At 42.3% G+C, this 12243-nt stretch overlaps 1 protein-coding gene across 1 annotated transcript in view; it reads right to left on the bottom strand.

Moving 5' to 3' along the window:
- USP37 (ubiquitin specific peptidase 37) overlaps positions 1 to 12243 on the bottom strand; it is a 71997-nt gene that overhangs the window by 42256 nt on the left and 17498 nt on the right. Inside the window, exons 5-7 of the mRNA XM_082260121.1 lie at positions 11186 to 11358; positions 7158 to 7232; positions 2777 to 2871 (exon numbers count right to left, since the gene is read on the bottom strand). Coding sequence (XP_082116247.1) covers positions 2777 to 2871; positions 7158 to 7232; positions 11186 to 11358 — 343 coding nt within the window. The remainder of the gene's footprint in view (positions 1 to 2776; positions 2872 to 7157; positions 7233 to 11185; positions 11359 to 12243) is intronic.

Below are 12243 nucleotides of genomic sequence, written 5' to 3'. Positions count from 1 at the left end.
AATTAAATAGCGGAATAGAAAATATGATCCAAAAAAAGTGTATGTATATCACACGTACACAACCACACTGGGCCCCAATTACTATTGTTTGTACCCCTAAAAGGCTAGATGAGGAGTAGGGGGAGTATGGAACAGGCAGCACCCTCAAACCTTCAGAAGTATGAGATGAACCCCAACAACTTGGAAAGGTGGATCTCTCTCACACGTACCAACACAGACTATCCCCCAATTTAACTGATCCCCAAAGGTTTTTGATTAAATAGCGGAATAGAAAATATGATCCCAAAAAAGTGTATGTATATCACACGTACACAACCACACTAGGCCCCAATTACTATTGTTTGTACCCCTAAAAGGCTAGGAGTAGGGGGAGTATGGAACAGGCAGCACCCTCAAACCTTCAGAAGTATGAGATGAACCCCAACAACTTGGAAAGGTGGATCTCTCTCACACGTACCAACACAGACTATCCCCCAATTTAACTGATCCCCAAAGGTTTTTGATTAAATAGCGGAATAGAAAATATGATCCCAAAAAAGTGTATGTATATCACACGTACACAACCACACTAGGCCCCAATTACTATTGTTTGTACCCCTAAAAGGCTAGGAGTAGGGGGAGTATGGAACAGGCAGCACCCTCAAACCTTCAGAAGTATAAGATGAACCCCAACAACTTGGAAAGGTGGATCTCTCTCACACGTACCAACACAGACTATCCCCCAATTTAACTGATCCCCAAAGGTTTTTGATTAAATAGCGGAATAGAAAATATGATCCCAAAAAAGTGTATGTATATCACACGTACACAACCACACTAGGCCCCAATTACTATTGTTTGTACCCCTAAAAGGCTAGATGAGGAGTAGGGGGAGTATGGAACAGGCAGCACCCTCAAACCTTCAGAAGTATGAGATTGTGTTCACTGTACCCCACAAAGATTGAGTTCACTGCACCCCACAATGATTGTGTTCACTGCACCCCACAAAGATTGTGTTCACTGCACCTCACAAAGATTGTGTTCACTGTACCCCCCAAAGATTGTGTTCACTGTACCCCCCAAAGATTGTGTTCACTGCACCCCACAAAGATTCTGTTCACTGTACCCCACAAAGATTGTGTTCACTGCACCCCAAAAAGATTGTGTTCACTGCACCCCAAAAAGGATGTTGTTCACTGCACCCCAAAAAGGATGTTGTTCACTCCACCCCAAAAAGATTGTGTTCACTGCACCCCACAAAGATTGTGTTCACTGCACCCCAAAAAGATTGTGTTCACTGCACCCCAAAAATGATTTTGTTCACTGCACCCCAAAAAGGATTTTGTTCACTGCACCCCAAAAAGGATGTTGTTCACTCCACCCCAAAAAGATTGTGTTCACTGCACCCCAAAAAGATTGTGTTCACTGCACCCCACAAAGGATTTTGTTCACTGCACCCCAAAAAGATTGTGTTCACTGCACCCCAAAAAGGATGTTGTTCACTGCACCCCAAAAAGGATTTTGTTCACTGCACCCCAAAAAGATTGTGTTCACTGCACCCCACAAAGGATTTTGTTCACTGCACCCCACAAAGATTGTGTTCACTGCACACCAAAAAGGATTGTGTTCACTGCACCCCAAAAAGATTTTGTTCACTGCACCCCAAAAAGATTGTGTTCACTGCAGCCCAAAAAGATTGTGTTCACTGCAGCCCAAAAAGATTGTGTTCACTGCAGCCCAAAAAGATTGTGTTCACTGCAGCCCAAAAAGATTGTGTTCACTGCAGCCCAAAAAGATTGTGTTCACTGCAGCCCAAAAAGATTGTGTTCACTGCAGCTCACACACAGAAAAATGGATGTGGATCACTGACACCTGCCTATCTCCAATCCCACACCACACAGCAATATCGATTGTAGTTTGTAGAACACAGTTTCCCTAAAATTCAGCAGACTCTGTCCCTAACAGGATTGAGAAGAGATCGTAGATCAGGATTGAGTGCAGACCCCACCCCCCACACAGCAATATCGATTGTAGTTTGTAGAAGACACTGACCCTATAATTCAGCAGACTCTATCCCTAAAATGCCTACAACTCGCCCTGCCTAAACACTCCGACCTGTCCCTCAATTCTATCCGGACACAAATGGTTTTTTCCTGCCTATCTTTCCCTAATCAGCAGCCAGCACGTTGATGTGTGCTCTGTCCCTGAATCTAAGCAGCATAATGACGCCGCTGCGGCGGCTGCCTCGAACTTATAAAGACTTGGTCACATGCTTCAGACGGCCAATCACAGCTACTGAGACATTTGCAGGCATGGCTGGGATGGCTTAAGGCACACCAGTTAAACGATTGTTGATTGGCTGTTGAAAGCCCGCCATGAAAAGAGCGCCAAAGCATGCAAAACCCGGAAATAAAACGACCGAACACGGATTTTTACCCGAACATACAGTAAAGTGTCCGTGTCCGTGTTCGGGTACAAAAAATCCAATTATTCGGTACGAACACGAATAATACAGTCCGTGTTCGCTCAACACTACTCTCGATGCATACTTTTGATCGGGAGCTTTCTGATCATGTGACCACTGTGACTGCCAATCACAGCGTTCACATGATCGCAAGGCCTGCTTCCGCATCCTGGCATTTAGAACCTCTTAAAAGGGTTGGGAGGCAGCGGGAAGGGGTTAAAACATGTCCATGTGTACATACTATAAGAGGCACACATTACAATACAGATGTAAGATTCCCTTGCTTCAATTTGCAAGTAAAACAAAATGCATGTATATGGTAGTATATTGTACCTGGTCGATTTTCCTCCGTCTGCTTCAGATTTAGCTGTTTCTCGCGGCTGCTATTTAGGAACTTGCGTCCAGGATCGGTTAAGGCCTTATTGGTGCTGAGAAGAATCACAGATCAAGAAGAGTAAAGTTAAAATAAAGCAAGATCATAAACTTATAAGGCCATTAAAGCTATGTTTTATCACAACAAAGCAAGCTTGCCAAAATTATGGGAGCCCAAAGAATAACCGTGCAAACAAATCCTTTGGAAGTGAACAGCGTGCCATATAATTCCAGTGCAGTTAAGTCACATAAGCCTGAAAATGCATTCTTAAAAAAACACGAATGGAGACAGTGGTATGTAACAATGTTTAGCCAGCTTACTCTTAAGCAACACGACTTATTACCAATGACATAGCAGTTGAAATAGGGGGAAACCAAAGACACCTGTGCTGACCATTGCCCATGGCAACCAATCACTATTTTTCCTTTTATGCATTTGAAAAAAATTTCAGGTTAGTAAATACACAAAGGCATTACAGCTATATACAATTTATGTGAACATAAAGCACAAGTCTTCTGCAATATGTTCGTCATATGTGCCAGCAATCCTCTATCCTGTTAAAAGTCTTGGACTGGTGGCAGACTGAGCCGACTCATACGTTCAGTTTTAGACACCCAAAAAAAAGTTACCTAAAATCTCCCAGTTGAACACTCCTTTAATTCAGCATCAGAGGAATGGGCTGGCAAACAGATATCAGATTCAGGCTCAAAAATCTACCCACTTTTTTTTTTTTACTTTTCCAAAATGTAACATATATGGAAGTTAAGTTTAGAAAAGAGAAGTATGGTCAAAGCTTTTTGGCTGCAATTTCTTGTGGGTCACAGGAGTACATTTAGGTTTGTCGTCCTACTGCCCGCTATTAGCTAGCAGGGAAAAAGCAGCATCAGGTGCATGAAGGATCCTGGCAATACTGTTGAGATGCACAACTGACAGCACAACAGACCCAGAGCCATCCGTACCTACACCCTCCCCAACCCAGTGAGCATTGGAGTAGAGCGGAGATTGGTGACTCACAGTCATTGCTCTCTGATTGGAGCAGACCGCTGAGGAATCAGTGACCATGTGATCACTCAGCTAATCTTAGGGCCAGTTCAAACCAGAATGTGGTGCAGGAAACATATCAAACGCAGCGCGTTTGCCTGTAATGGATCAAATGGTAAAATAGTACCATGCAAGCTGGTTGCTGTTCTTCTACTTATGTGGACCGGTGCTATTTTAGCCCATTCAAATGAATAGGTTGAAATTGCACTGCACTCGAATCGCATTTGAATCACACAGGAACATAAAGCACACGCCTGTGCAATTCATGGTGTTAACTGGCACTAAGAGTCAACATGGGACAGCTGCAGCATCACGCAGATGCTGAAGCATTGAAATGAGCCTGGAGTTTTTTCCCCCCTTCTTTAATCTACTCTGAAAAAAATAAACCTGGTTGCCATGGACAATAGTCTCTCTTATAGACACCCATGAAGTCCAACGTCTCTCTAACCAATCAAAAATGTGCAAAACCCACAGCCAGACCAAACTTATCTGCACTTCAGTGAACCCAATACCAAGTTTACCCATTTAATTGGTGGTCTAAAGAAAATGTTAAAAACAAACAAAATGGTGACAATAGGATAAAATTTCCTGTCCAGTTATCAAGTCACACCAAAAGATAAGGCTTCAGTTAAATGTAGCATGGACTGAGAGGTTTTAGTTAACTAGGTAAACCGAGTTTGTATGCACAATCAAAAAAAAATTATATATATATATATATATATATATATATATATATATATATATATATATATATATATATATATATATATATATATATATATATATATATATATATATATACACACACATACATACATACATACATACACACACCGTACAGACAAAGTTTGGACCCACCTTCTCATTCAAAGAGTTTTCTTTATTTTCATGACTATGAAAATTGTAGAGTCACACTTCAAGAGGTATTCACCTGAAATGGTTTTCACTTCACAGGTGTGCCCTGTCAGGTTTAATAAGTGTGATTTCTTGCCTTATAAATGGGGTTGGGACCATCAGTTGTGTTGTGCAGAAGTCAGGTGGATACACAGCTCATAGTCCTACTGAATAGACTGTTAGAATTTGTATTATGGCAAGAAAAAAGCAGCTAAGTACAGGAAAACAAGTGGCCATCATTACTTTAAGAAATGAAGGTCAGTCCGAAAAATTGGGAAAACTTTGAAAGTGTCCCCAAGTGCAGTCACAAAAACCATCAAGCGCTACAAAGAAACTGGCTGACATGCGGACCGCCCCAGGAAAGGAAGACCAAGAGTCACCTCTGCTGCGGAGGATAAGTTCATCCGAGTCACCAGCCTCAGAAATCGCAGGTTAACAGCAGCTCAGATTAGAGACCAGGTCAATGGCACACGGAGTTCTAGCAGCAGACACATCTCTAGAACAACTGTTAAGAGGAGACTGTGTGAATCAGGCCTTCATGGTAGAATATCTGCTAGGAAACCACTGCTAAAGAAAGGCAACAAGCAGAAGAGACTTGTTTGGGCTAAAGAACACAAGGAATGGACATTAGACCAGTGGAAATCTGTGCTTTGGTCTGATGAGTCCAAATTTGAGATCTTTGGTTCCAACCACCGTGTCTTTGTGCGACGCAGAAAAGGTGAACGGATGGACTCTACATGCCTGGTTCCCACCGTGAAGCATGGAGGAGGAGGTGTGATGGTGTGGGGGTGCTTTGCTGGTGACACTGTTGGGGATTTATTCAAAATTGAAGGCCTACTGAACCAGCATGGCTACCACAGCATCTTGCAGCGGCATGCTATTCCATCCGGTTTGCGTTTAGTTGGACCATCATTTATTTTTCAACAGGACAATGACCCCAAACACACCTCCAGGCTGTGTAAGGGCTATTTGACCAAGGAGAGTGATGGGGTGCTGCGCCAGATGACCTGACCTCCACAGTCACCGGACCTGAACCCAATTGAGATGGTTTGGGGTGAGCTGGACCGCAGAGTTAAAGAGGTTGTAAACTCGTTCAAAATTTTTTTTTTTTTTTTTACAACCTGCAAGAGAAAGACATAATGAGCTAGTATGCATCGCATACTAGCTCATTATGAAATACTTACCTTAGAACGAGCCCCCGCCGTGCCGCTCTCTTACCTGTATGACGAAGCGACATGTTCAGTCGCCAGTCTTCCGGGATCGCGGCATCCGGCCATCTGATTGGCCGGAGCCGCAGTGACGTCACTCCCGCGCGCGGGAGCCGATGGTCACGGCACGGGGCTCTGAAGGAACGGCACGATCAGCCGTTCCTTCAGAGCGCATGCGCCAGTGACGTCACTGGCTGCATTAAAGGTAATTATCTCCTAAACCGTACATGTTTAGGAGATATTTACACTACCTATAGGTAAGCCTTATCATAGGCTTACCTATAGGTACAACTTCCTGAGGAGGGTTTACTTCCTCTAAGGCAAAAGGGCCAACAAGTGCTAAGCATCTCTGGGAACTCCTTCAGGACTGTTGGAAGACCATTTCAGGTGACTACCTCTTGAAGCTCAAGAGAATGCAAAGAGTGTGCAAAGCAGTAATCAAAGCAAAAGGTGAACCTAGAATATGACATATTTTCAGTTGTTTCACACTTTCTTGTTATGTATATAATTCCACATGTGTTAATTCATAGCTTTGATGCCCTCAGTGTGAATCTACAATATTCATAGTCATGAAAATAAAGAAAACTCTTTGAAGTAGAAGTAGGTGGGTCCAAACTTTTGGTCTGTACTGTGTATATATATATATATATATATATATATATATATATATATATATATATATATATATATATATATATATATGTGTATATTAGTCCATAACATGTGTGTGAAGTTTTAAATAGGACTCTTGAATAGGTCACAACAATACCACTAATAATTTTAATCTAAAAATGTAAAGGATTTCCCTTTTCTAACCAGCAAAAATTGGGCAATATGGGTTTATCAGCTACAGGCAGCTTTTCTGTTTGGCTTTTTTTTTTTTAAAACAAGCCTACGGTGCCCAAAATGACCTCATCAGTCACCAGAACGCAAAACAAACAATACAGAACAAAAACAATGCATGAAACCACTGATCCAAAAAAGATCATTTGACAATGATAAAATTTAACCACACCATCAATGAACCAGAGCTGTGAGGTTGAGCTTGACAAATGGAGTTGAAATTTTTCAGCAAAATAGATTAGGAGGAAAAAAAATAAAAGCCGTGAACAGATAGAGCCCGGAAGCCAAGCAAATCAAAAAGGCACAACCTCCAAGCAACCCCTAGACCCAACTGTTGACTTATGACTCTACATACGTAGATGAATCATTCTCTTTAGGATAATCTTCTATGTCAGAGCTTGGAGACTGCATTCTCTTCCTTTTTTCACTCCTGTGAGTGAAACACACATTTAAAGTTGACTTGGGTTTGCCCCAAGTCACCTACATGCAGCAAGATCAAACTGGTCTGAAGCATCTTGTGAGGACCTGGGGGTGAGCCACTTCCTAAAATCTAGGTGTACCCACTTCCTGAAAACTTAACTGGACTCACTCTGATCGTTCGCAAACTACCCTGTGGGCGAGATTTACTAAAACTAGAGTGTACAGAATCTGGTGCAGCTGTGCAGATAGTAACCAATCAGCTTCTAGGAAAGCTTAATTGAACAAACTAAAGCTATAAGTCGATTGGTTACTATGCACAGCTGCACCAGATTCTGTGTGCTCCTGTTAAACACCCCCTATGTCTCACTATCCTATTACCCTACATGTAAGCCTTTACAGACAGGAGAGGCGCTCACTGGACTGCGAGCTAGAAGGACTACAAGTTGGAGTCAGACTGTGTGTACAAGAAATATAGTCAAGGCCCATGTGAAAAGTGCACTCAGATTCAAGTAGTACAAGATACTTGGGACCAATTAGAAGATATAGGGCTCTTTCACACGGGCGTTCCGTATGTCCGTTTTTCATCCCATCCGTTTGCGGATGAAAAACGGACATAATGTATCTCTATGTAAATACGGATGTCATCGGATGATCATCCTCTGACATCCGTTTTTTGTCAGTTCAGTTTTTTTGAACGGAGGAGAACCCTATTTTTTCTTCCTTTCAAAAAACGGAACGGAAGCAAAAACGGATGTCAGTGGTGTCATCCGCAGACATCCGTATTTACATAGACATGCATTATGTCAGTTTTTCATCCGCAAACGGATGGGATGAAAAACAGACATACGGACCGGATGACACAAGTGTCATCCGTGTTCGTTACAAAAAAAAAAAAGGACCTGATCGGGCAAAAAAAAAAAAAAGAAGAAGGAACGCCCGTGTGAAAGAGCCCATAAGAAGATACCTTGCAGGGCCTGCGCAGTGGAGCTACTATTGGATCATTTTCCTTGAAGCAGGTTCACAAATTCTCCCATACATGAATTCTGAAGATCCAAGGATTTGTAGGTTGTACGGTGTTAATTCACCCTTTAATTTTTTTTTAAAAAGGTGAACACTTCGACCTTAACCACTTAAGCCCCGGAGGATTTGGCTGCTAAAAGACCAGGGTTTTTTTTGCGATTTTTTACTGCTTGACTTTAACGGACAATTGCGCGGTCGTGCGACGCTGTACCTAAACGAATTTGACATCCTTTTTTTTCCCCACAAACAGAGCTTTCTTTTGGTGGCATTTGATTACCTATGCAATTTTTTGATCATGCGCTATAAACAAAAAAAGAGCGTCAATTTTGCAAAAATAACAATATTTTTCACATTTTTTTTATATGAAATTCCCCCCCAAAAAATGTAAAAATCTAATTTTTTTAACATTTTCAGGCCAATTTGTTTTATGCTACATATGTTTGGTAAAAAAAAAAAAAAAAAAAAAAAAAAAAAAAAAAAAAATCGCTAAAAGCGTATTTTGATTGGTTTGCGCAAAAGTTATCGCGTTTACTAACAAAGGGAAAGATTTTTTGTAATTTTTGGTGTTTTTTTTTTTTTAACGCGTAATGGCGGCGATCTGCGATTTTTTTTGCGGTACTGCGACATTGCGGCGGACAGATCGGACCCTTGACTGACATTTTTGGGGTTACCATTGACATTACTACAGTAATCAGTGCTATACATATGCACTGTTACTGTAAAAATGACACTGGCAGGGAAGGGGTTAACTGTATTGGACAGGGAGGTGTTAAGTGTGTCCTAGGGGCGTGATTCTAACTGTAGTGGGACATGGCTATTGGTGTAAAAACAAAGATCAACGGTCCTACATAGTAGAACCGTCTGATCTTCATTTTTACACCAGGGAGAATGGCAGGCGGAGCGGCTTATGTAAACAAGCAGCCTGCCATTCTCCCTGGTGTAAAAATGGTGGACGATCGGGTCCGCCGGTCACACGCACTGACTTGTCAGTGAACGAGCAATTGGCTCACAAGTCAGTGACAGGCGAGTGACGTACCCCTACGTCACTCTCTGCCTGGCCGGGGCTGACCGCCGCAGTACATAGTCGTGCGGCAGTCGGCAACCGGTTAAAATGGATGCAATTTCATACTGCTATGCTTGATCCGTATTTTTATGATCCTATTTTATTACTAAATTGGAGATTTCCGCTCCTGTCTTTGTCACATAGTTAGCAACTCTGCACAGCATCTGCTTAAATAGCCTAAGCCAATGTTGGATGTGGTGCTTGTTTTGAGTCAGATGGTGGCTCAGCCTTTAACTGCTTTTAGTATATGTCAAGCAGCAAAGTTAAAAGTCTGCTGAGATCACATCAATTATCACAGAGTGTTTATTTACCAGCACTTTGAGCTGACTGATACTTGCACTTAGGCAAAGGCTAACCATACACACTTCGAAGTTTCTCACTGAGCACCGCAGGTCGGACAAGAGAAAATCCACAGATTCTTCCATCAAAGCGAAACAGCATGGATAGAAAAATCTTCCCTGTTGACAGCTGTCGATGCATTCACTCTACAGACAACAATTTTCTACCCAACTCCTTCGACTTTTCAACTGAAGTTTGTTGAAGTCAGGTGGTGTCAACAGGGCCACCCACAGATAAAATTTCAACTGATTAAGCGGTAATTAGCTGAAATTCAAGCTATGTATGGACAGCAAAAGAAACCGAAAAATATAAAATTCTCTGCATCGGTGTAGGAAAATAAGTAGGAAACACAGCCTACCCATAAGGCACCACTCACACTAGCAGGACTACAAAGCTGCATGATTTGGATTGCGACTTTACACTCTCTGGATCAAAGTAGTGCATGCACCTTTACTAAGTCGCAACGATTTGAATGGGTGCCAATGAAAAGAATGGGCTGCAACTTTTCATGCAACTGATGTCCAGTACAAGTGTGAATGGAGCCTTAATTTATAACTAAAGACAAAACATTTTCTTTTGATGTTTTGAATAGAGTGGAGAGGGATTAGAAGACCTGTCAGTTTTTTATTGCTGTCTGTGCCCCCATTAAGGAGATTCATCCTCTTTATTTGTCCTGTTTACCATCATCATTGAAAGTAAAAGAAAATGCAACATTTTGGGATGTCCCCAGAAGAGTATAAATAGAAAAATCTTCCAATGGGGACATCAGTTCTGGTGACCTGGGGGCCCCAAAAATGTCCTTTAATTTGCAGTGATTTCCTCTCACTTCCTGCTTGGCTATGGTACAAGAAGTGAAGGGAAATCTCCTGAATGGGGCACAGGTGACAGAAATAAAATCTGACAGGGGTTTATTAACCTTCCCTTTCTCTACACAAAAAGAAAAAAAAAAAAAAGGTTTTGCCTATAATTCTACTTTAAGCTAATATTAATGGCAGCTCATAGATACATCCCAGCTCCCTTGTGTTCTGGGCACTCCAGAAAACAGGTGCAGGTTTGATCCACACAATGCAGCGAAAGGAGACTGCACAGTAAGGTATGTAGCTGTGAAAAAACATTTTGCATCAGAGTCCTTACATAGACCACCGGTGCTCCTCCTTAAGGTAGGGGCTCTAGCAGGTCACGCAAGGACTCTGAATTCCAACAGGGAAGAGTTTAGTGGCCTGTGCATGAACTCAGAGCCAATAAAGTTTTTACAGTGGGATACTTCAATGTGAGGTCCCTATTAGCTTTTGATGTAAACTAAGCTAAAGTAATTGGTTCTATATTCAGTATGTGTTAATATACACCTATTAAACTGACACACATTGCTAAGCTTATTTTATGTTAACTATAGAAAGGGAAACTTTAAAAATAAGGGGACAGATTCCTATTAAAGCCCCCTTTACCCATGTTTGTGAAAAGACTGGAAATACAATTGCAGGGATAGGGCACTTATTTACAGTTAAGGTTTAGTCTGATCTTAGTTCTGTATATTTTCATACCTGGTTTCGGTTAAGCCGGTCCTATGTGGAGTAGAAGTTAAAGGCGCACTTCCACCTCGATTTGGCGTCATAACATTCAGCGAGGTTTTTCCAGGCACTCGTCCGTTACTAGTAACTTGCTTTTTTACTGGCGTTTCTTCCTTGGTGTCAAAGCTCACTCTTTTGGTAGGAGTCTTGAAAAGGAAAAAAAAAAAAAAAAAAAAATTTAAATTTTCTCTACAATGTGCAAAACCTTTAACTCACTGTACACTAAGAATGTTTAACCTCCTCCCACCCGCCCGCTGCACATACACGGCTGGGTGGGAGTTTCCTCCTGAGTGGACGTTCCTGAACATCCTTCAGAAGGAGGGAGATCGCGTGCCCGCGCAGCTGCGTGATCCTGTTGTGCCCATGTCCCTAAGCCTCGGTTTCCACTAGTGCGGCTACAAAGTCGTGCTACTTCTAGCACGACTTCGTAGCGAAAGTAAACCGCGGCTTCAGTTAGACTTGTCCCTCATATATAGAGGGAAGTCGCGCTCAAAAGTAGTACACGATTTACTTTTGAAGTCGCGGCAACTGAAGCCGCGGCAGTGGAAACGGGCCCCATTGAAAACAATGGGTTTTGACTTGCTGTGCGACTTGACATGTGTCAAGTCGCACTAGTGGAAACCGAGCCTAAGACACAGCGCAACACCACTCGGCAGGAGGGCTCTGTGATTGGCCCTTCTGATCACATGATGGCTGTATCCCAATCACAGGCATCATGTAATGTAAACACAGCCGTTGTAACGGCGATCGGCTCTGCTTCTCCTTACACACAGCCTGTGAGTGAAAAGGAGAGCAGATCTGTGCTGCCAGCTGGGGATCAGTGAGTTTACAGCACTTTTAGTACTTTTTACACACTGATCATCCAGCTAGTGTCCTCAACCGTGTCAACACCTGTCACATATCTGCCCCAGTAATATAATCTGTCCCAATGATCTGGCGCACATCACCTGCCCATGATCATCTAGCGCACATCACCTGTCCCAGAGAACATCTGTCACAGATCTGACTCATCTGTCCCAGGAATTATGTTT

Source organism: Pelophylax lessonae, assembly GCF_965119305.1.
Source record: "Pelophylax lessonae genome assembly, chromosome: 6".
Lineage (NCBI taxonomy): Eukaryota > Metazoa > Chordata > Amphibia > Anura > Ranidae > Pelophylax > Pelophylax lessonae.
Note: the sequence above shows the minus strand (reverse complement) of the source record. Positions and strands in the feature narration are given on the sequence as shown.